Source organism: Megalobrama amblycephala, linkage group LG19, assembly GCF_018812025.1.
Source record: "Megalobrama amblycephala isolate DHTTF-2021 linkage group LG19, ASM1881202v1, whole genome shotgun sequence".
Lineage (NCBI taxonomy): Eukaryota > Metazoa > Chordata > Actinopteri > Cypriniformes > Xenocyprididae > Megalobrama > Megalobrama amblycephala.
Window position 1 is genome coordinate 28,781,148 of NC_063062.1, and position 26,156 is coordinate 28,807,303.

Consider the following 26,156-nt stretch of genomic DNA (forward strand, 5'->3'; position numbering starts at 1 on the left):
CATAGATGTAGACACAATAGAACGAGGTAGCTGACACATCTAAATTTACAACAATTAATGTCATAAAATCACAGCGTTTCGTCTGCAATTGTACCAATATAACGAGTTTAAACATTTACGTTGAAATTATCACTAAAACGAGAATTAATTGTAAAATAATAAACGCCCATAATAAACACAATGTACATTCTCTCTGTTATCCTCTTTAATATAATCTGTAAAACCAAGCACATATATCCACAACAACGAGACGGTTTGTGAACCATGGATTTGTGGAACAGATAGTTTATTTATTTATTTATTTATTTATTTATTTATTGACATTTTGTTGTAGAAACAATTATGCTATATTCTTCTTCTTATTATTACACAAATCCTAACCTTACAAATTCAAGTTTAATGTTTATGAAACTATGTAGCGTCTGGTTGTTGTACATCTACACTCTCGCAGTCATGAGGTCGCGCGCACGAGGAGCACGAGCGCCGCTGCGGTGATCGTGCCGCGCGCTCCAGTTTCAGCAGCAGCAGCAGCAGGAGGAGGAGGAGAGACGTATAATCCGCTCGTTAATGTTGACAGCGACGCGACACGAGCGATTTTAACCGTTCTATGCAGGAAATTAGACACCGGGACACACATTTCAGCAGAGCCCGTGTGTGTTTAAACGCACGGGGTGTTTAGAGACGAATGAGCGGCTTCCAGGCCGGACGCGGGCGGATGGGATTCCCGGTGTAGATGGAGAGAAACCTAGCGGGCGGAGAAGCGTCGCTGCTGTAAATAATTTAACATCAGTGTGATCAACAAAAATGCATCTGCACCAGGTGCTGACGGGGGCCGTTAACCCAGGGGACTGCTGCTACTCCGTGGGAAGCGTCCACGACGTCCCGTTCACGGTGAGTGAGAAATAAACCTGCGCGGCGCGTTATTTTACGCTTGTGCGTGATCGATGTTTAAGCGTGACGCGTGTGCATGAAGCCTGTGGGCATCATCATCACCACCATCATCATCCTCATGATGCGTGTATGAGTTCATTGTGCCATCTGTCATCCTCAAGGTTATCTGCGGTGTGTGTGTGTCCCTGCAGATCAGGAGCACACACACACACACCCCTGTGGTGCGTTTCTCTATCTATGCAAACGCTAACATGCACGATTGTTTGACATGCAATGCATGTTTATAGTCGGTTGCAGTGCTCACACATGATGTTGATGCATAGCAGCAAAGGGTGATGATATTCGTTTTGCTGTAGCTCACAACCTAGGTAGTCAGCTGCCTAGTACCTACACAGCAGTGACGAGTGTGATGCCCAAAAATGCTGTCTATGGAGCTTGCTTAGTAGGTTATGAGACAATGCCATTGTGGTTGGATGTTGAGCCCATCAGCTGTGCACACAGTGACGTCAAAGAGTACAGTTGACAGGCCAGAATCTCTAATGTAAAGATGTAATCACTGCATGTTGTGCACTAACAATGAATTAGTCCTTTATTAAGAATGTTTATTCAGTTCAGTGTCTTAATATGCATTAGTACAACAAAAAGTGTTGCATAAATATGTAGTGAACTCAGACAACAAAATTTGCACCAGAATGACTGCATGTTTATAGGTTTAGGATGATGCCTGATGGAGCCTGTTCAGGTGATCAATAACAAATACCTTACTATTGTTTGCTTGTTTGCCCATAAAACTATAAAACACGTGAAAATGTGATTCAGCAGGCTTTTTGGCAGCACTCCTTTCTAACCATTTCGATCTTATTGAGCTCATCATGAAGACTGCAGTGATCAGCGCTGGAATATTACTGGTTGCTCATAAATATCTGCTGTCAAATGATATGGGGTAGGAGATGATTGTGTTTTTGAAACAATCAGGCTATGTCTTAAGGAAAGTTTCTCTGATGTGCTCTTTGATTTGTCAGACAGCGGCTTCCACAGAGCAGAAACAAGAACTGAAACCTGACATACAATCTGAATATTTCTCTGCGGTTTAACACAGGTTCTCCACCAGAAAGTACACACACAGGCTTTCACATGATTAGGTCAGTTCGGACAGTTCAGGAGATCAGTTTCTCTTTGGAAATGATTGTCTTTAGCTTTCGCAATTGCTGTGTGGGGGCAATGCATGTGTGTGTAGGAGCTGGTAGATTCCTGTTGTGTGAATTTTTATTTCTCTTTTTTTCCCCCAAAGGCCCCTTGTTGTCCAACACAGGTAGATAGATACAAACCCGATTCCAAAAAAGCTGGGACACTGTACAAATTGTGAATAAAAACGGAATGCAATGATGTGGAAGTTTCAAATTTCAATATTTTATTCAGAATATAACATAGATGACATATCAAATTTTATAATTTTAAGGGAAAAATAAGTTGATTTTAAATTTCATGGCATCAACACATCTCAAAAAAGTTGGGACAAGGCCATGTTTACCACTGTGTGGCATCCCCTCTTCTTTTTATAACAGTCTGCAAACGTCTGGGGACTGAGGAGACAAGTTGCTCAAGTTTAGGAATAGGAATGTTGTCCCATTCTTGTCTAATACAGGCTTCTAGTTGCTCAACTGTCTCAGGTCTTCTTTGTCGCATCTTCCTCTTTATGATGTGCCAAATGTTTTCTATGGGTGAAAGATCTGGACTGCAGGCTGGCCATTTCAGTACCCGGATCCTTCTTCTACGCAGCCATGATGTTGTAATTGATGCAGTATGTGGTCTGGCATTGTCATGTTGGAAAATGCAAGGTCTTCCCTGAAAGAGACGACGTCTGGATGGGAGCATATATATGTTGTTCTAGAACTTGGATATACCTTTCAGCATTGATGGTGTCTTTCCAGATGTGTAAGCTGCCCATGCCACATGCACTCATGCAACCCCATACCATCAGAGATGCAGGCTTCTGAACTGAGCGCTGATAACAACTTGGGTTGTCCTTGTCCTCTTTAGTCTGGATGACATGGCGTCCCAGTTTTCCAAAAAGAACTTCAAATTTTGATTCGTCTGACCACAGAACAGTTTTCCACTTTGCCACAGCCCATTTTAAATGAGTCTTGGCCCAGAGAAAACGCCTGCGCTTCTGGATCATGTTTAGATATGGCTTCTTTTTTGACCTATAGAGTTTTAGCCGGCAACGACGAATGGCACGGTGGATTGTGTTCACCGACAATGTTTTCTGGAAGTATTCCTGAGCCCATGTTGTGATTTCCATTACAGTAGCATTCCTGTATGTGATGCAGTGTTGTCTAAGGTCCCGAAGATCATATCATATCCAGTATGGTTTTCCGGCCTTGACCCTTACGCACAGAGATTGTTCCAGATTCTCTGAATCTTTGGATGATATTATGCACTGTAGATGATGATAACTTCAAACTCTTTGCAATTTTTCTCTGAGAAACTCCTTTCTGATATTGCTCCACTATTTTTCGCTGCAGCATTGGGGGAATTGGTGATCCTCTGCCCATCTTGACTTCTGAGAGACACTGCCACTCTGAGAGGCTCTTTTTATACCCAATCATGTTGCCAATTGACCTAATAAGTTGCAAATTGGTCCTTCAGCTGTTCCTTATATGTACATTTAACTTTTCCAGCCTCTTATTGCTACCTGTCCCAACTTTTTTGGAATGTGTAGCTCTCATGAAATCCAAAATGAGCCAATATTCAAGCTACGCAATATCGCGTTCATAATCGAAGGCGATTCATCTGCGATAATGAACGCGATATTGCGTAGCTTGTCCGCGAACTACGGCTCTGTATATTAAGTGCCGCTCCATTTGAAAGCAGGTGATGGACATTTACCGCTAATCACAGAACCGGCTTTACTGACGAGACACGCATGACAATCTCATGCGATTAATCGTGCAGCCCTAATTTTCAGTATATCTGTTGTATATGACAAAGCTGCTTGTTTTCATTTTTTTTTGTGAACAGAAACTGGGAGTATTGATATATTAAATTAGATATAAAAACACCATTAATTTTGTGTTTCAAGAAGTTTTAAGAACTCCATGTTCTTAAATAAAAACAATAGTTATAAAAGTGGAAAAAATGAAAATTGATTTCAGTTTACATATCAATTTAGATTTAGACTGTTTTAATATATTAATAATAATTTATAAATTTAATAAATAATATGAATTACATCCTGTAGCTCTATCTGATGTTTACTGAGGCCCCTGGTTGAGAAACACTGGTCTAAATAGGTAGTTGACATGTATGGTCTCACGTGCTATTTGGAGAAAACATAGTACAATTAATAATATTATTGGGTCATTGACGAATAAGGCTTTTAAAAGTGTGTAAAAAAAAAAAAACAACTAATGGAGATAAAATTAATTTTGAAGTTTTATTAAGTGTTAACAATGAGATTATTTAAAAAAAAAAAAAATTAAAAAAATAAATAAATTAACACTGCTTTTGTCATTTTTTACAAGATGGACAAAATTTGTCACCAAAAAAGTCATTCGGTTTAACCAAAGTTTCGGTTTTACCGAATAAAACTTTTGGTTATACCGATTGACGATATTTTCAAACAATGCTAACAGGTTGATATCTAGCTAGTTAGCTAGTTAACTTGCTAGCTAGCCAGCAAAAGGACAATCAAACATTTTAAATTTAAGTTTTTAAAATATTACAACATTTTCAATATTTTATAGCAGTTGTATCGAATGACCTGATGTTTCGGGAAATGCCTATGAGCAAGTGAAAACATGAATTTTTCAAATAGTTAAGAGTCTGAATGATGTCACATCCTGTCACATGATTGACTGCATGGCTTGATCCAAAATGGTCCCTTTATATTAGTTACTCCAAATGACATCAGTGAAATTATTTTTTCCAGACATTCTTTCTCATAACAAAAGAACGACTTTTACCCATAATTTTAATACCATTTTGCACTATGTTGATATAAAATACATTTATTACATTTTAAGATATTTTAATCACAAATGAAATGGCTGTATTGGCCTTTGGACGGTTAAACCAAATGACCATTTGACACTTCAGAATCTTTAAAATATCTTTATATGTAGCAAAATATAATTAAAACCTTTTGGGTTCATTAAACTAGATCTAGTTACATACTTTGGATGTCATATCTTTGTTTTTTATTAGTATTAAGGCCTTTGGACAAAAAAATGACTTGTCATGTCATTGCCCCTAATATATTAAAAAATATTTAATATTTGTACTTTTCAGAGTTGTCAGAGTTATATGACCTAAGATACATTTACCTTTATTAAATTAATATCAATTAATTATACACTACCAGTCAAAAGTTTGGTATAAAATATATATATTTTTTATGTTTTTAAATGAATTCTCATTATATTCAAGGCAGCAACTGTTTGATTAAAAAATACAGTAATGTGAAATAATATCACATATATTTATAAAAGGACTGATTTCTGTTTGAATACAGTGTATTCTGTATATTCTTGTGAAATGTGATTTGTTCCTGTGACGCAAAGCTGAATTTTCAGCATCATTATTCCAGTCTTCAGTGTCACATGATGATCCTTCAGAAATCATTCTAATATGCTGATTTGGTGCTGAGTTATTAATAATGGTTCTTATTATGATGGCTGTTGCTGCTTTTTTTTGTGTGGAAACTGTACATGCATTTTTTTTTTTCCAGGATTTTTTTAATAGAAAGTTCAACAGAAAATTTATTTGGAATATAAATCTTTCGTAACATATTCATCTTTTTTCCTTGTGTAATAAAATTATTAATTTCATTTTATTTTTTCGTTTATAAATCTTACTTAAGCAGCAAAAATTGCAGCTTTGCTATCACAGGAATAACTTGCATTTTAAAATATATTAAAATAGAAAACAGTCCTTTTACATTGTTATACTATTTCCCTATATTACTGTTTTTTTACTCTATTTTCCATCAAATAAAGACAACTTTGGTGAGCATAAGAGACTTCTATGAAAAAAAATCTTAAAGGGACAGTCAACATGGAAGTCAGTGGGGACCAGAAACTGTTTGGTTACCAACATTCTTCCAAATATCTTCTTTTGTGTTTAACAGAACAAAGAAACACATGGAGGTTTAGAATATTTTGAGGGTGAGTAAATGATAACAGAATATTTATTTTTGGAACTATCCCTTTAAGTATCCCAAACTTTTGACCAGTAGTGTATAATTCCATTAATTGTGATTAATTTAATTAGTCATGATGTCAGTTTTTGTTAAGAAAAGTTCCCAAATTAAAATATTTTTCAAATATTATCGTAGCAGATGAGTAAAGCATTGAGTAGATGAAAAGCTTTAGAACACTCAGCACTGAGTTTGAGAGTTGTCAGTCTCACTTTTCGGGTGTCAAGCCTTTTGACTTTTTGGCTTCCTGCTCACTGCATCAGCGTGAGGCTTGCACATGATATGGCAAACCCACAGGCCATCAAAGAAGGAAGATATTTTGTTTATCTTTCCATTATCTTTTGTTGTTTTGCAGGAAGGAGTGGTGTTTTTGGACTTGTGGAGTGGGATCGTAGTGTGTGTTTGAATGCTAGTTGCCATTAGACAAGGCATAAAAATACAGCCTAGCGCGGCATGTCTGAATATATTACGCTCACGCCATACTCAAGGCTGACACACTTCCACTCCTGCAGACGCCTTATCCTGGGGCCTGCTGGGATCATTAGCCAGCAGGAATGGAGGGTGGATCATAGCACTAGAGGATTTCAATGCCTTTGGGTTTATTTGAGTGCGGAAACCTCACTGGAATACGATATCTTCAATAGTTGCAGCATATCAGGGCTTTAGACTGTGAATATATGGTTGCATTTTGCATTCTTTTTTTCCTGCCGGTGCGACTGAATTTGGTTAGAGGTCACACTGGTGCCACTACCAATTTGCCTAACTGATAAGCAATGCCATTTCTGTTAAATATGAGAAACATTAAACGACAATTGTGCCTAAAGGGGGACGAAACAGAGCTACTCCTTTGAACCGTGCCACATGGGCCATTTGTCAGCTTGCCTCAAAAGACAGAGCAGGATGATGCCTCATGGAGCCCGATCAGGTGGCCAATACCAAATACAACACTGTTGTTTGCTTGTTTGGCTATATATCTACAAAGCACACAGAAATGTGATTCAGCAAGCTGTTTGGCAGCACTCCACTCTCGCCATTTCGATTTTATTGAGCTCATCATGAAGACTGCAGTGATCAGCGCTGGAATATTACTGGCAGCTCACAAATATCTGCTGTCAAATGATATGGGGTAGAAGACAGTTGTGTTTTTGAAACAATCAGGCTATGTCTTAAGGAAAGTTGCTCTGATGTGCGCTTTGATTTGTCAGACAGCGGCTTCCACAGAGCAGAAACAAGAACTGAAACCTGACATACAATCTGAATATTTCTCTGCATTTTAACACGGGTTCTCCACCAGCAAGTACACACACAGGCTTTCACATGATTAGGTCAGTTCGGAGAGTTCAGGAGATCAGTTTCTGTTTGGTAATAATTGTCGTTAGCTCTCGCGAGCTCAGAACGAGTGTGTTAACTCAGTGACCGGTCTCGATCGCGATCACTAAACGGTGATGTGAGATCCAGTCAAAAGCGTTCAAGTTCGGCACAGAGTTCTTAAACTACAAATGTCTTGGTGATGAAGAGTAATGGAATATAAATTACAGTATTTTTTATTAAGCTATATCAATTTTTGTGCATTTGTGTATATATACTAAATGAGTTGGGTTAGTTCACCCAAAAATGAAAATTCTGTCATTACTCACCCTCATGTCGTTCCAAACCCGTAAAACTTTTGTTCGTTTTTGGAACACAAATGAAGATCTTTTTGATGAAATCTGAGAGCTTTCTGTCCCTGGCGAAAAATCTTCCTATTACCCACGACACAAAAATGGTCTACTACATGTGACAAACAAACAGTGTGTGATTTTTTTTTTTTTTACAGTATTTTTATTTATTGAAATTAATTTTAATTAAATAACATATTACCTTTAATTACATACTAATATTATGCATTATTATGCATTGTAAATTATGCAAAATTTTGAAATGTCTGTACTGTTGCAGGCTGATCCTTCAGATTCTTACAATCGTCTAAAACATTTTATATAAAGGCCATAAAGTAGTCATTGTAATAATTCATCAACTTGAGTTCATTAGCAATCGCTTGGCATAAATCTGCGCTTTTCATTGTTTGAGAATAGAGGGTATGCGTGTGACGTCACCGTCGACCGTTATGACTGCGGTTACGCCCACTGAGTGTCAAAAGACTGAGCAGCAGCATTGGTTTTCAGCGTGAATGCCGCGAAAAACACACAAAACACATCCAAAACGGGAAAGAGCTTTGCGACTGACTGTACAAATAGCTTTGACACAAAACCTGAGGTATATTTTTACAGATTGCTGAAAGCTACAGAAAAAAAGTAGCAAATGGATTGCTGCAATTCACAGAAACAGCTGGACTCCAGGCAAAGAAACATGTTGCAGTTATCATTTTGTGTCAAAATGTTGGATTTTGGGGTAAAATCATACCCTATATATTGTATTGTTATATATTGTGTTGGCAAGTCATCAATTAAATATTTACCATCTTATATTCTGCATAATTGGGAGTTTTTAAATGAACACTGACAAAAACTATACAAGTTTTAGGGTTAGACGATATGACGAAATATATAACATTGATATAAGTGATTACTCGCGATTTAAATCGACCTATATTGTAGTTATATAAAGCATTCACAGGCAGATTTGCTTTATGTGTTTCCCCGGCGTTGAAATCAGGCACATATAAATGTCAGGAAACACGATTCCTGGCTGCATGTCAATATCCATGGGTTAGGTTTCTTTGACGTCATAAGGAACACTTTTGACCCCAACCTTTAGTGTAATCGTTTGTTTTACTCGCGTTTTCACAGTTTCCCCTATTAAATCCAGTCATGCAGCAGGTTCTTTTGCCACTCAGTCCAGCTGAGGGAGTGCATTCGGCGGGAAAGTGACGTCTATGCATACCCTCTATAACTTTGAAGAAGTCTGAAGCGCTGTTGTGCGAGCCTGTAGAAAGCGCAACAGCGCCCCCTTGTGACTTTGCAAAATTCAGCGCCCGTTTGAATGTTAGCGGGAGTAAACAGTTCTGACTCACACATAACGAGCAGGTACGAAACGACTAGTTAATCGATCGCAGATGGTTTCATTATCTTGCATGGATATAAAAGTATAAGAGGATAAAAATAATAAAAGCAAAAATGTGTCTCCGAAAATACTTGGGCGGCCGTTATTATACGTGGGCGGCCCACCCAAGTGAAGTCTATGTATGGGAAGCACTGAAATACCATAGAATCCATGAGGTGCGTGGTTTTACCTGTGATTATGATCTACAAATGTATGATACTATATGGAAGACCAGTGGTTAATTTAATAAGTTAAAGTAGTAGGGTAAGTAGATTTTGAAAAACGCTGTTGGACATTGTTGATATTTGAAATCAACCCAAACAAACCCACCCCTCTCTTCATTGCTCCGCCTCCAAAACTCACTCTCCAATCCTAAACATTGCATTCTCTAGCGGTCGTCAGTTTGCAGTGGTTTACCTGCACAACTCTCACTATCTGGCCACTGTTACACACAATGCGAGAGTGGATGTCTGTTTATCGCAGCTGATGCGCAATGCTTCACGAAAAATAAAGCACAGATGGTGAATGAATGACAATGACAAAGAAGCACAAAAAATGAATGTACAGTACAAAAGAGTAAATACAAACAAGAGTTCGTTGTTAGTCCCCAACAGCACAGCAGCTCCCAAACTAACTTCCAAACAGTGTTTTTCAAAATCTACTTACCCCACCTTTAACAGTAATAACTAATAACTCTCAATTTTAATAACTCAGTCATCTTTTTTTTTTCTTTTTCTTTTTTTAAACAAGATATTAATTTTTAAAGAAAATAAATGTACATTTGCATCCCAACTCAAGCTCAAGCTATTGTTGCTGTCAACTTAAGTTACTGTCAAATGTGCATTTCCAAGAGACAAAGCATGTAATCCCTCAGCACCTGTAGAACTTGCTTTCAAATGTTAGTCTGGAGCCCTGGATATTCTTGAAATGTGGCTAATGTCTGCCAGAACTGAGCTGATGTTTATCACAGAGCTTATGACACATAGCATAACAAGCTGCTGTGCTTCCGGGTTCTTTAGACGAACAGCTTGTATAGCTGTTTACATGAACAGCACTATGTTTTCTATGGTATTTTAAAGGGATAATTCATATAAAATGAAAATTCTGTCAATATTTACTCACCCTCATGTCATCCAAAACCATAAGTCTTTTGTTCATCTTCGAAACACAAATGAAGTTTTTTTTTTTTTTTTTTTTTTAAGATTTATTTTTGGCGTTTTTGCCTTTATTATGATTGGACAGTGATTAGATAGGAAGCGAAGTGGGAGAGAGAGAGGAGGACGGGATCGGGATAGGACAACGAGCCGAGACTCGAACTCAGATTGCCCGAAGCGCATTGGCGCTACGTGAAGTTATTTTTAATGAAACCTAAGCGATTTCTGTGCCTCCATTGAATTTATAAAGACTAAACATCATCCATATGAATTGAGCGGTTTATTTCAAGTCTACTGAAGAGATGCAATTACTTTATTTGATGAACAGATGTAATTTAAGCTTTTATTTGCCTATAAACATTGATCAATGTACATCAAATAGGTTTGTTCTTCCTTTGATCTACAGATAATGGTGGAAATATCTTCACAACTCTTCACATCTCCTGGTTAAAGGAATATTCCATATTATTTTTAACATAATGTTAATGGTTGGCATCTGTGGCCTACTGTCAGTTGCCTCAGATAAAGTTACAAATAATTTAGAATTGTGTCTCAGTTTTATATATCACAAATAAAGGCTTTAAATATTCAGTTGGTACACTGTCTTAAAGTATAACAATAAAGCTTAGCATGAGACTTGATGTTTGATAAAACCACTGACCAAACCTGTCTGTACAAATATAAATACAAAAATTCACTTTTACTTTCGGTAAAGCAAAAAAAGTAAACCTGGCTAGTTCTGCTTGTTGATACCAGAAAGAGACTTCAGTTGTAGTTACCACCATAAAGTTCCTAGAGCAGATTGTATCTACAGGAGTTTTAAACAGATTTTAATTTTTTAAAAACTGAAAAATTCATTTTAAATTATTTAACAAATATATAAGCTTACTATTTCAAACCTGGTAAAGTCAATAGCTGATGTTAGTGTAAGTTTATCTGCTCTTGTTTGTAGAGCCGTCTGAGTTGGGTGTAATAAAGCTTATATTTTACAAATGAAGGTCTTTTAGTATTTAAACAGTGCTGGTAATGTTTGTCAGTAGGTGTTAACGTACTGTGGAATAGCTCTTTATGAGATTAAACCGTTCATTGGGACTAGTCTTGATCTCTGAAGGGTATTACAATCACTGCACACATGTCGGATCAGGAACGCTGACAGCCACGCAGAGCCGAATCGGGCAGGATGAGTCGAGTTGTCTTCTCCCAGAGGATCATGTTCTCAGAGATTGATGAATGATGTCTTGCTCTAGTCGTGTTCAGTCTCACAGTGCAGAGGGACATGAATGATAGTCTACTACATTGCACACACACATTGTCTGGTGTGATACTGGTACACATATTTGTTACTTGGTTTGGTTCTGTTTCCTAGTTGTTTTACTAGTGTTTTCTTAATTTTTCACTGTAAACCTGAATAAGTTGGCAAAACTCAAAAATTGAGGCAATCAGTTACATCAAAATTTTTAAATTGTTATTCAATTTAAATACTTGAGGAAACTAATTCATACATTTAATTAAAAAAAAAATTCTTAAGAAAATGACAGGCTTTTGGTGTCTTCTTTCTTGCACTCTCTCTAGAGTGAATGCGTCCTATTTCTGTGTGCTGTCTCGCTTTAGTTCTAGCTAGAATTCACTAGTGATCACACGTAGGGCTGCACAACGATTAATCGCAATTAATTGTTTGCAAAAGTCTGTGTTTACGTAATAAATGTGTGTGTGTTCTGTGTATAATAATTATGTATATATAAATACACACACATACATGTATAAATTTAAGAAATATATGCATGTGTATATATAATATATATATATATATATATATATATATATATATATATATATATATAAATATACAATTTTTCTTTAATATACATATGTGTGTGTATTTATATATACATAATTATAATACACAGAACGCACACATTTATTACGTAAACACAGACTTTTATTTTGCAAACGATTAATCGTTGTGCAGCCCTAGATCACTGTTTTAATGATAGATCGGTGTCACTTCAGAGTACTCGTCCACATTCCTGGTACTGGTAATATGTATTGTATGTAGCTAGTGTTATGTTATAGTGCTTAATATTTGAAACAACCCCCAATAAGTTTAATTAAACGACTAACGTTTGGGGATTTAAGACAGGTTTGAGGTTATCCTAACTTTAGGAAGTTATTTACAAAGATTTTTGAAGAACATTCTTTTCAGGAATATGCATACTTTGTTAATTTTGTCTTAAAAAAAAAAAAAGATAAGAACAATCTTAAGAAAAGTTTTTGGGAATACAAATATTCTTTTTCTTCTTAAAGGGGGGTATCACACACAGTTTCTGCCAATCTCATGTTAATCTTGAGTACCTATAGAGTAGTAGTACATCCTTCATATATCCAAAAAGTCTTTAGTTCTATCATATTTATAAAAGATACATACGCAGTACCGAGTCTTTCCGAAAACAGCTGAGCTCCTGGAGGCGTGCCATGTGAGCAGAGCTAAAGAGTGACGAGCACGCGATGCTTTTGCATAGCGATCGTCTGCAAGCTATCAATGGTCAGCTAAACAAATGCATTTAAACACACAAAACACCATCGCATTATCCCTGGATAACTTTTGAATCACTATAATGAATATAGTGAATGATGAATAATGAATTTATGAATTCACTACGTTCGCGTTGTTTACATTATATGCACTTAGGTGCCTATTGCCAACAAAACAGACATCTGAAGCAGTTTTACTCACCACCTGCGGTTCCGACTCATGACCGGATGTGACCGCTCCATCTTTCAGTTTCAAACGATCTGTAAATCCAGCGTAGAACTGGGCCTTGTTTCTAAAACAATAAGTGCCGATCCTGGGGGCTCGAGCAGCCACGGAAAACACAAGATATTCTCCATTCATTTTAAACAATAAAAAAGTGATTGTAACTATCAGTTTCTATGATTATTTTAATAACAAATATCGAGAGCACATTAATGTAATGTGTGAGCACAAAATTCTCAGCTCCACCTAACGCTGGGTTCTTTGGGAAGCAAGGTTATCTTTCCCTCACAACCAAAAACACACTTCTTTGGTGACATTGTTGATTTCGTGAAGTCCTGTGACCTGTGCAGCGCTGCCGACGACTTCCGTAAAGCCGAATGCGCGTTGATGGGCGTGCTCTTGCTCTCTCGCTCTGGTGGACATGTGACCTTCTTGACGTCACACAGGCTTATACTCAAAAAAGACAGCGAAGGTTATGAGGATTTGGAATAGAATTTCTGTATTTTTGGCACAGAAATACTCCGTCATATGTCCAACTTGTGTTTTGAAACTTTGGCCATGTTTAGCATGAGAATCCAACTCTTTAACAGTGTAAATAAGCCCCCCCCCTTTAAGTTAGAAAATTAGAAAATAGTAGGGGTGTGACGAGATCTCATTCCACGAGATCTCGCGATATTAAAATGCGATGGTATTTCTTGTGAAAAATGGTGTTGTTCAATAAAACCATAAAACTACTTGCTTTTGATACTTTATTTAATCCGATTATTATTGCCTCATTGTTATTGTATATGTATTTTAAGTAATTTTAGAGGCTATTCACTTAAGTATATTACCGCAAAAAATATTATACGATTATAATTGTTAGTGACAGCCCTAGATTAGCTAAATAAATAAAATGCACCTGCATTGTTTCGCATTTTGTGACTTTCAGTCAAAATACTATTTTTCCAGACATATTTTCTCATTGAAGATTGTTCCTTAAAAATATTGTCTCATCTCGTTCTTGTGAGCCGAGTATCGTGTATCTTCTCCTGAGCTAAGTGTATCATCACACACACCCCTAGAAAATAACAGTTAAGTACAATTTTACTTGTACGAATGATTCATAAATTCAGCCCTGGGCCCTGGTTAAAAGCAGAATCTAAATGGAATTATACATTCATATTATGGAGTTTCTCTGTTTTCTGTGTACACACACCTCATAGTGATGTATGTGTTTGCCCAGTCGTGTCTATTATGGGAATGAGTGTCATTTTGAGCTTGTTTGCTTTCAGTACCTCTGTGCTCTCTTCCCATTAATAAGTCATAGAGAGGATGAGAACACACACACACACACACACACACACACACACACACACACACACACACACACACACACACACACACACACACACACACACACACACACACACACACACACACACACACACACTGCTCAGAACAACAGGTGCAGCATTCGGCTCTTCAGTCTGGACTGATTAATGGCTTGTGGCAACCTGTATGTGCATGTGCGTTTACATTGTATCACGGCTTCATTGCTGCAGTGAATGTATATGCAAGGCTTTGTTAAAATTGAATACTTGTGTACTGCTTACTACTGCATACTATTTACTGTATAGTGAACATTGTTTTATTTAAAAAAATATTGGAACAGCAGGCACAGTAGTAATGTTGTCAAAAGTACCGGTACTTGGGTGTGTGTGTGTATATATGTATATATATATATATATATATATATATATATATATATATATATATATATATATATAAAACATACACAGACACTCCAAATGTATGATTACCATCATATTTAATCTGTTTTTAAAATAGTAGTTAAATAAAATAGTAAAATGGTTCCAACAGATTTTCTTGTGGTACCGACATTGGTACCGAGAACCGTAACATTTCAATGGTATTTGTACCGACTACTGGAATTTTGGTATCGTGACAACACTACATAGTAGTGATAAATCTTTCAAACACATGACCTCATTATGTTTGTGCGTCCCATTATCATCTAAAAAAGTTATTTAGTAGTTTGAGCCTTTGAACAATTGATTAAAAAGTAAACACATTGGCCGTTTCTCAAAACCAAGTTCGCAAACTTCGGACTTGCGTCCTTGGTAGTTAGGACTTGGCAAGTTCGACTCAGGAGAACGAACTCCCGTGGACGGGAGAACACAAGTCCAGTGATTCTGCAAATGGAACAGCAGCGTACTTGATAACGTCACTCAGCTCGCTCAGGCTTCTCCGGTTATTTCTGTATGTATATTTTAGCCAACAATAAAACGAAATTTGTTATAAAACACCACTCTGCCTCTTTTCGTTTTATTTAAAAAACAAACAAAAACATATTAATAGCCTCAGGCAACGAGTGATTGATTAAAGAGGCAGGGTTGTTTAATATTTTGTTTTGTTATAAATATATGCATATATTTATAACAAAACGAAATATTAAAGGTCCCATTCTTCGTGATCCCATGTTTCAAACTTTAGTTAGTGTGTAATGTTGTTGTTAGAGTATAAATAAAATCTGTAAAATTTTAAAGCTCAAAGTTCAATGCCAAGCGAGATATTTTATTTAACAGAAGTCGCCTACATCGAACGGCCAGTTTGGACTACATCCCTCTACTTCCTTCTTTAATGACGTCACTAAAACAGTTTTTTGACTAACCTCCGCCCACAGGAATACACAAGAGTTGCGTTTGTAGAGTGTGTTTGTCGCCATGTCGTCGAAACGCTGTTATTTTCATCCCGCAGTCCAATCACCGGGTCTGATTCCGGCTCAAATTGATAGGGTAAAATTAAAGACATGTTTACAATAACACTGAGCGCGTGCATCTCCACGTTATGGTAAGAGGCGTGACCTTTCCGGGCAAGGTTCGCTAAGCTGCTGTCGAATCACAACACAGGAACCGCTGGCACAATCAGAACTCGTTACGTATTTCTGAAGGAGGGACTTCATAGAACAAGGAAGTCATCAGCCCGTTTTTATGACAGTGGAAACAGCGGTATACAGATAAGTAAATTATGTGAAAAATACTGTGTTTTTTTACACGCGAAACATGAACACATGTTATATTGCACACTATAAACACAATCAAAGCTTCAAAAAAACCACGAAAAACGGGACCTTTAAATAACCCTGCCTCTTTTCATATATATTTAAAAAATATTAAATGTAATACTATTTGTGCATACTCTGATTATCTTCACTGTAATGAAATGAAATAGGCTATAACATAAAACACAACCCTGTCTCTATTTGTTAAATGACAGTTTTAATGATCAATAATAGCCATTATAAAAGGTAAGAATATACAATAAGAAATAAAGCAAACAATTCAGTCAAGCGTACAAAATCAGCGCTTTAGTATGATACAAAAGTTAAATAGCCATATATAAAGTTATGAAACGTCACGTTGCCCTCAGCCAAAACGGAGCCAGCGGCAAACGTCAGAAGGACTAGCCGAGGTAAGGCTGCTCTCGGCTGGGCACATGAGCGCTGAGCGTCCGGTGATCGCCTAGATCTCACAACTCCGACAACGTCAGATCAAATTGTCAGAAAGGCGCAGTCTTTATCAATAAACCACAAATTTGAGCTTTAAACCAGCACATTCTCGCCTGAAAAACTCTTAAAACTACATATCATGACATAATAACAATATGTTTAAATTATGCGGGGTTTCTCCTTTACTATTGACGCTTGCTGCGAGATGCATTCTGGGATACCTGGCTGTCTCAAGTCTGCACAAGTCACCTCTCGATGCATCCTCGATAAAATGGGCGGATCAAGAACACATCCGGGGATTTGAACTGAACTTGGCTAGATGCGAACTTTGAATTGGAACAGAACTTGGACAGCGACTGATGACGTTTCACAAGTCCACAAGAACACAAGTACAGACAAGTACGCATATTGAGAAACGGCCACTGTCACATTAGACAGAATGTCGAGCATGTTGCATTGTGGGTCACTGTATTCAGTGCAGTGTCTGCTGCAGGGCTATTAAACCATCAATAATAATAAATAATAATAATAATAATTTTGTTACTTGAAATAAATTAAAATAAATGTTAACTGAAATAAAATACAACGTAAAAACTTTTTTCATCTAGTTGTCAAGACTACTACTTTTATTTTTTAGTTTAACTTGATGTACTAAAATAACTAACTGAAATAAAAAATGAAACTAAAATAACACTGCTCTGTTCTGCACTGATCTAGATCATCCAGATATATTATGCGTAGAACATTTTTTCAGACTGCATTAACAGTATGAGTAGTACTGTGCTTTGCTTTCCCACACAAAACCAAAAATGCTGAACTGAGCATTGTGCAGTAGATGAGCTTCAGGAGGAAATGTAACCCAGAAAAAAAGGGATGCATCAGTAAGCATATTTAGATCATCAAATGGGCACATCTGTTTAGAGTCCGACATGTGAGAGAAGGACACTGTGTGTGTGTGTGTGTGTGTAGGTGTGTGTGTGTGTGTGTGTGTGTGTGTGTGTGGATAGATCTGTACTTCCCTGTTCTATTTAGAGCATTACGCCCATGGTCTTGTTTAACCCTGTACTTTTGTATTTTTACCTCAACGTTGAAAATTGTCACAACACATTGTGTTTAGATAATATAATAATGAATGTAAATGTATGTAAGTGTGTGGTTATGATGACCCTTCTGACTTGGTGCTCTCTCTCTCAGTTGTGTTATGACACACATTGCTACATTTGTGTTGCCAAAGCAGTTTCACTTGAACCACAGCCAATGTAGAAACATCAAAACTTGTAAGGGAACTTTGAAAGTAACATCATCATCATAATCATAAAAATAATAATACAAAGAAAATAAAAATAAAAATACAAAATAAGGAAGAGAAAATTGAGTTCCCCATTTTTTGTTTCATGGTTCCCAGTCAGCTGTTCAAAAAGTTTGAAGATGGAATTTTTTAAATGTTTTTAAAAGACGTCTCTTATGCTCACAGTCTCTTATGCTGCATTTATTTGATTAAAATTACATTACATTATATTTGTTATTATTATTATTATTATAAATGCTGAAAACAGTTGTTCTGCTAAAATATTTTTGTGGATACTCTGATACTTTCCCCCCCAGGATTCTTTGATGAATATACATTTCAAAAGAACAGCATTTATTTTTGTAACAATATAAAAGTCTCTTTACTGTCACTTTTGATTAATGTAATGCATCCTTGCTGAATGAAAGCTCTTCTGCTCACCAAGGCTCCATTTAATCAAAAATACAGGAAAAAACGTAATATTGTGAAATATTATTACAATTTATAATAATTGTCTTCTATTTTAATAAATATAAAAATGTAATTTATTCCTGTGATGACAAAGCTGACAAATTTTCAACACCATTACTCCAATCTTCAGTGTCACATGATCTTTCAGAAATCATTCTACTATTATTATTATTATTATTATTATTGTTATCAATGTTGAAAACAGTTTTTGCTGCTTAAAGGGTTAGTTCACCCAAAAATGAAAATAATGTCATTAATTACTCACCCTCATGTCGTTCCACACCCGTAAGACCTTCGCTCATCTTTGGAACACAAATTAAGTTATTTTTGATGAAATCCGATGGCTCAGTGAGGCTTCTATAGACAGCAATGCCACTGTACTTATCAAGATCCAGAAAGTTACTCAAAACATTTTTAAAACAGTTTATGTGAGTTCAGTGGTTCTATCTGAATATTATAAAGCAACGAGAATACTTTTTTGTGCAGCAAAAAAAACTAAATAATGACATTTCAATGATATCTAGTGATGGCCGATTTCAAAACACTGCTTCAAATCTTTTGTTTTGAATCAGTGAATCAGTCGAATCTGCTTACTTACTTTTAAACAATTTATTGTATAAAGTGGTAAATAAATTATGCAAACATCCACATCGCTATGATCAGATGCTTTCTTAACTTTTTCTCATCGCTGTTATTTTTGTTGTGTGTTTATTTTGTTATTGATACGAAAGCGTGCAACACATATTACATAACATTCATCTAAACATCGCTCTCTCAGCAGCGTATGTGGCGTCGGATGTTCACTAACATTATATCGCTCTCTAGGGGTGACTCTGAATAATCGACGATTCGATGCGTTGATAGGAGGAGCTAGGGCTGCACGATTAATCGCATGCTATTCTCACGCGCATTTCGTCAGTAAAGCCGGTTCCCTGATTACCGCTAAATCGCCATCACCTGTTTTTAAACGGAGCGCCTTTTAATAGACGGAGCCGTAGTTCACGGACAAGCCACGCAATATCGCGTTCATTATCGCAGGCGATTCATCTGCGATATGAACGCGATATTGCGTGGCTTTTCAGTGACCTACGGCTCCGTCTATTAAATGCCGCTTCATTTGAAAGCAGGTGATGGTGATTTAGCGGTAATCAGGGAACCGGCTTTACTGACGAAATGCGCGTGAGAATAGCATGCGATTAATCGTGCAGCCCTAGGAGGAGCCTAACAGAGGTGTTATGAAACGAGATATGGGGGTGCTCAATATCTGATTTTACATAGACCTACCGGTTTTCTCCCAATAAGATAATGTACAGCCTATTATGATAATGCTGTAAATAAAAATGTGAAAAGAAAGAAGTTTTTATTGTGCGTGAATAAATCCAACCACCCCTGTGACAGAGTTAAGTTTCACTTTCCAGGATCCGTTACTGACAGAGGGCATCTTGGTGGCAGGGATTAAATCTTTAACAATGTCTGGGATAAGAAAATCTAAAGTGTGATATTGGATGAACTTTGAAATGGTAAAAGATGATCCAAAAAAAGTAAGACTCAAGTTGTGCCAACAGCTTATGCCCTACCGCTCAACAACAACAACCATTGCAGCACATTTCTGCTGGCCAACGTTAACAAGTTGACTAGTGCATTATTTGAAGACTCAAATGGACACAGGCATATCGTGTGAAAGACTGGTTTTTATTTTATTTTTTTTCGATAAGTGATTTCAAAACATTTCAGCTGGATCTAATATGATTTTTGACTTGATTATAACTATTTTTTTTTTTTATTATTATTTTTATTTATTAGAATGGTATAATCTGTTCTAATTCAATTCTGTAAATTAATTTTTGATTGTTTTTCAGTGCATCGTTGTTGTGCTGTGGACTATAGTTAAATCATGCTTGCACAGGCAATTTAGCGATTTAATTTGATTTGCCGACATGTGAAATGCATACCTCTGCAGTGTGGCCTTTCTGCAGTTATATATAAATAATATAACATAATATAATATAATATATATATATTTTTAAGGTTATTGATTCAAAATGTTTTTATTCATTTTCTTCTATATCTTTGTGTGGTCTGTACGTCGTGGCTGTGAATGTTTATCCACATTGTCTTTCATTTCAATTTAAAAAAGATAAAAAGTCATTGTCAGTTTCGTCTATCACTTGACAGGCAGTTTTGGTCACTTTCTTAGAAAGTTCTTTCTCTGTGGTGCGTGTGAAAGAAAATAAAAGTTGTCTTAAGGCCTGGGTAGAGGCCTTCATTTTCTGCGTCCCGCTCCGTCTCGTGCACAGTTGAGCGCGCAAGCCTTTCAAAGTAGCCTATACTCCTTTGGCCTTGAGCACGGAAAGAGTTCATGCACACTCTCTAGTGGACTTTCAAGCGCTCAAGTCAATTTTTTATTTATTTGTTTTTTTTTTTTGAAAAATGACAGACTTTAATTGTGTGATTTCTGTTTCTTTAGGCGTATGGCTCAGGCTGTGATATTGTGATCCTCGCAAGTGATTTTGAATGTGTTCAAATTATTCCCGGAGCTCAGAATGGAAACATCCAGGTGGGCTGTGTGGAGTGTTCTCAGCAGCTTGGCCGGGTAAGACCATATTACATATCTTGACATTTACATTATTGCTTATAGAAGACCTTTAATCCAAAGCACTGAACAAATGAGGAATACTGTAACAAAAGCAATCCATCCTAGTGAAACAGTAACATGAGCAGTGATGCTATATAATACAAACTAACATTACTTAAGCATCGAGTACGCATTACCGGTGATGATGACTAAGAGTTTAAACATTACTAAACCAATATATCAGCTTTTATTTGATTTGGCCATTTTGAAATGATCAGCTCCAGTCCATCTGGACAATTAACAGAAGTGCTTTCCCTTGTACTTCAAAATCTGCTAACAAACATGTTAATGGATAATTAACATTTTATGTGTTCCTGTATTTTTGAGTGGATTTTGAGTAAATGTTGTGTACATGTTCATTGAAGTTTTGCAGTGTTGTACATATAGGCTATTTCAATTGCTGTAATTTAGGTGAAGTGTTTAGTTGCTGCATCACTAGCTTCACCAAATCATTGGATGGACAAAAGGGAGTCCCGCCCCAAACTCACTTAAGCTAATCGCCATGTCAGGCTGTTTGGAACGCTTAATAATAATAATAATATTAATAATCATGTTTTATTTACAGTATATAGTACTTGTTTTTGGGTTAGTTTACCCAAAAATGAAATTTCTGTCATTAATTACTCACCCTAATGTCGTTCCAAACCCGTAAGACCTTTGTTCATCTTTGGAATACAAATTAAGATATTTAGGTTTTTTTATCCCTCATAGAAAGCAACATAATTACCACATTCAAGGTCCAGGAAAGTAGTAAAGACATCGATAAAATAGTCCACGTGACTACAGTGGTTCAACCTTAATTTTATGAAGTGACAAGAATATTTTTCAAAAACAAAACAAAAATATGACTTTATTCAACAATTTCTTCTCTCTGTCAGTCTCCTATGCAGTTTACGTAATAAGCACAGTGCTTATACTATGAAACCTCTCGGACTTCATTAAAAATATCTTAATTTGTGTTCCGAAGATGAATGAAGGTCTTATGGGTTTGGAACGACATGAGAGTGACATAATTAATGACAGAAATTTTATTTTTGGGTGAACAAACCCTTTAAATCCATGACAAAGAACCATAACACCATGTAGACAATGTAGAAGGTAGACAGTATAAAACATACAAACACAATCATGAAGCAAATACACAATATGACTTGATAATATTGGAAGAACACATTATGACCGATAATATTGGGCCAACAAATAGGTTTTGAGTTGTGATTTGAATTCTTGGATAGAGGTAATTATCCTAAGTATCAGAGGGAGTGAGTTCCATAGCTTAGGTGCCATAACAGAAAAAGACCTGCCACCCAAAGGCATACACAAAGAAATATGGTGAGGCTTCAGTAAAGAGCAGTGTTTAAACGTTTAGGGAAATCAACTTATATGAAATATACAGACGTGGACAAAATTGTTGGTACCCTTAATAAATATGATCAAAGATGACTGTAAAAATAAATCTGCATTGTTTATCCTTTTGATCTTTAATTCATAAAATTAGCAAAATCTAACCTTTCATTGAAGGAAAATAATTGAAAGAGGGGGGAAACTCACATCATGAAATAAATGTTTTTCTCCATAACACATTGGCCACCATGGCTGCATGATTTATCATGATAAAATCGCACACGATATTGCAAAGGCTGTGATTATTTAATGCGCGACTTGTCAGAGCTTTACGGCTCTGTGATCAGTAGTAAATGCTTCTCCATCAGAGGGCGCTCTTGGGCAGAAACTCAGAAGATAACACGCATCCTATCGCTGCAGCTGAATAAACAGAAGATTGAAATGCTTTGATTAATTAAAAGGATGCTCAACTGTCATTATGAAGGGAGTTTGGAGTAAAACATGTTATTAAATGTTGTCTTTTGTTGGACAAGATGTTAATAAATGCATCTCATGTCTGAAAAGATGTTTGACTAGATGAAAATCCCCATTTCCACTATCAGGGCAATAATTAAGAAGTTCCAATCAACTAAAGATGTTACAAATCTGCCTGGAAGAGGACGTGTGTCTAAATCGTCCTATTGCACGGTGAGGAAGAGAGTTTGGCCAAAGACTCTCCAAGGATCACAGCTGGAGAATTGCAGAGATTAGTGAAGTCTTGAGTCTCAGAAAGCCTAAAAAAATGATCAAACAGCACCTACATCCCCACAAGTTGTTTGGGAGTGTTACAAGAAAAATCCTCCTCGCTCATCCAGAAACAATCTCCAGCATATTCAGTTGTCAGACAAGACTGGAACTTCAAACGGGACCGGCTTCTATGGTCAGATGAAACTAAAAAAAGAGCTTTTCGGCAGCAAACCCACCAGATGGGTTTGGTGCACACATGAATAAAAAGTACCCCATGCCCACGGTTAAATATACTGCCGGATCTTTAATGTTGTGGGCGTATTTTTCTGCTGGAGGTCCTGGACATCTTGTTCAGATACATGGTTTCATGGATTCTATCAAATACCAACAGATAAAAAATCAAAACCTGACCGCTTCTGCCAGAAATCCAATAATGGGCCGTGGTTGGATCTTCCATCAGGACAATGATTCAAAACAAACATCAAAACCAACACAAAAATGTGTCACTGAGCACAAAATGAAGCTTCTGCCACGGCCATCTCAGTCCCCCAACCTGAACCCTAAAGAAAATGAGTGGAGTGAACTGAAGAGAAGAAGCACCATCATGGAGCTGGGAATCTGAACGATCTGGAGAGATTCTGCATGAAGGAATGGTCTCTGATCTCTTGTCAGGTGTTCTCCAAACTCAACAGGCATTATAGGTGAAGACTCAGAGCTGTTATCTGGGCAAAAGGAGGTTGCAAAAAGTATTGAATAAAAGAGTGCCAATTATTGTGGCCAACATGTTTTGGAGAAAAACATTTTTTTCATAATGTGAGTTTCCCCCCACTTTCAATTCTTTTCCTTCAATGAAAGGTTAGATTTTTGCTGGTTTTATGAATTAAAGATCAAAAGGATAAGCAATGCAGATTTATTTTTACAGTCATCTTTGATCATATTTATCAGGAGTACCAACAATTTTGTCCACGTCTGTATGTCTGTCTTCAGCCACCTTCTAGACACTGGCATCATTCATCAATGAGTAGACATTATTGTGGATCTGACAAGCCACAACTCACTCCTGACATAGTATGAACATGGATAAATGAACATATATCCAGTTATCTGCACTGACTGGGTTTTTAATGTGATTTCTTTTATAATCACAGTTTCTCTTTGCTAATGGTGCTGTTGTATAATAATGGTACTTTATTTTTTTAGATTGCTGCGTCTTATGGAAATACTGTTTGTATTTTCGAACCAATTACTTCCAACCCAAACAAACGTCACAAGGTGAGTTTCCCAAGATCATAGATCATATGATATTGATAATCAAAATTTTTTAGAGATAATGATAATGATAATTATTATAGCTATTTTGACATCTTTGGTGATTTACCCAAATACTTTCTATATTTTCCTGAGAGCACATTACTGATTCTAAAGTTTTGTTTTTTGTTTGTTTTTTAATTTTTGTAAAATTAATTTCCTAATAAAGCACTTAATGCAACTGATCTTTTTTTGTTTTTGTTTTTAAAGCAACTGAATTACCAATGGCAAAAGACTGGTCAGTTCTTCCTCAGTGCTATAACCTACAATCTTGCCTGGGACCCCCAAGGTTGGTGTGAAATATACACTGTAAATCGGTGTAAAACTAAATATTTTCACTAGTTTGGACCTTCTAATAAAAAAACAAAAAAAAACATTTAAAAGATATTTCTCTGACTTGAGTGCAATCTCTGGATTATTCATGTTTTAATAAGCATCTTAAAAACATGATACATCCATTGACATTTGAAGTGGTGAATGGGGCAGACATTGTTTGTTATATTGGTCACAACATAATTCCCTTATTTCCATTTGTGTTATTTTAGAATTCTGATAAATCCACTATTATTCTAAAATGAGGGAAATAATAATAATAATTGTAATAATATTATAGAACAAGGAGGTTTGTCCAATGGTGGTACACATAAAGATGTATATATGAATAAATATGTATGTGTAATTATTACATCTGTTTGTCTAAAGGCAATCGTATTTTGGCGGCGACTGAGCGTTTGCAGCTGTGGGCTCCTCCAACTAGTGACACGCTGATAGAGGAAGAGGAATGTCAGCTGAATGATGACAGAGCTCATGAGCTCGTACTCAATGATTGGAAGTGTGTCTGGGAGTGCAAGTGAGTGCAGCTTAACTTAACCACTCGTCTGCCTACATACTAAATCTTTAATGTCGCTTGTTGATTTACTGAACGTTAATGCACGTTTGATGAATTAAAGTATTTAATAGGGTCATATGATGGAAAAAAGAATGCTTTTGCTTTTCCTAAATAAAAGTTTCATGTAATATGTAGGCATACTCTAGGATAGGGTTTTTGTGAGGGGACAGTGGGTGGTTCATTAAATTAAAATAAAATAAAATAAAATAAAATAAAATAAAATAAAATAAAATAAAATAAAATAAAATAAAATAAAATAAAATAAAATGGAAAAAAAAGAAGAAATATGGAATATTGCATAATATGTTTACTTACATCATATGTCAGAAAACCATTAACATGCAAATGTGTTGTTAAATTGAAATATTAACTTCTCAAGGGGTAAATATTTTAGGTCGAAGGGGTTCTGATGAAAAAGTTAGGGAATCCCTGCTCTAGCATTAAAATGTCAGTTTCTTCCCCATGTCCCCTCATTCATTAAAAAATTGAGAAATCTTCATGATTTAAAAAATAATAACAATTAGCTTATTAGCATATGGTGGCTACCTTTTCAAATAAGTACACATTCAGTAACTGCAGGAGCACTGTTGCTTATTTCATATGTCAAGTGGCTAGCCAATCATAGCAGGTCATTTACATATAGAAATCTTGAAGGTGTAGTAGCAAAGCAGACTGATTAATTCTTTAAGGCCCGTTCACACCAAGAATGGAATCTGTAATGATAACTATATTAACATCCGCTTAAATGGACTGTCATTGTAACTGCAGCCCGTGTTTCTCATTCATCATCATCTCGAGAAAAGAAAAAAAAAAAAACACTCTGAAAGTGATCTATTCTTTCTTCTGTGCAGTCATGATTATAGTTGTGATGTGGATTCTGCTATTATTTTAGTGTTTCAATTTTTCAAAAATGTATGGTTATAGTCGGGGCCGTCGAGAGACACT

At 36.3% G+C, this 26,156-nt stretch overlaps 1 protein-coding gene across 10 annotated transcripts in view; it reads left to right on the forward strand.

Moving 5' to 3' along the window:
* The first annotated feature begins 470 nt into the window (after positions 1-470).
* Positions 471-26,156, forward strand: part of dmxl2 (Dmx-like 2) — a 98,994-nt gene continuing 73,308 nt past the window's right edge. For 8 of the 10 annotated variants that reach the window (XM_048169255.1, XM_048169256.1, XM_048169259.1 and 5 more), the window contains exons 1-5: positions 472-891; positions 20,777-20,902; positions 24,215-24,286; positions 24,533-24,611; positions 25,025-25,172. In XM_048169255.1, the coding sequence (XP_048025212.1) occupies positions 805-891; positions 20,777-20,902; positions 24,215-24,286; positions 24,533-24,611; positions 25,025-25,172 (512 nt within the window). In that variant the 5' untranslated portion in view covers positions 472-804. Of the gene's footprint in view, positions 892-20,776; positions 20,903-24,214; positions 24,287-24,532; positions 24,612-25,024; positions 25,173-26,156 lie in introns of all 10 variants that reach the window. The other 2 variants (XM_048169254.1, XM_048169257.1) reach the window with 1 other exon arrangement.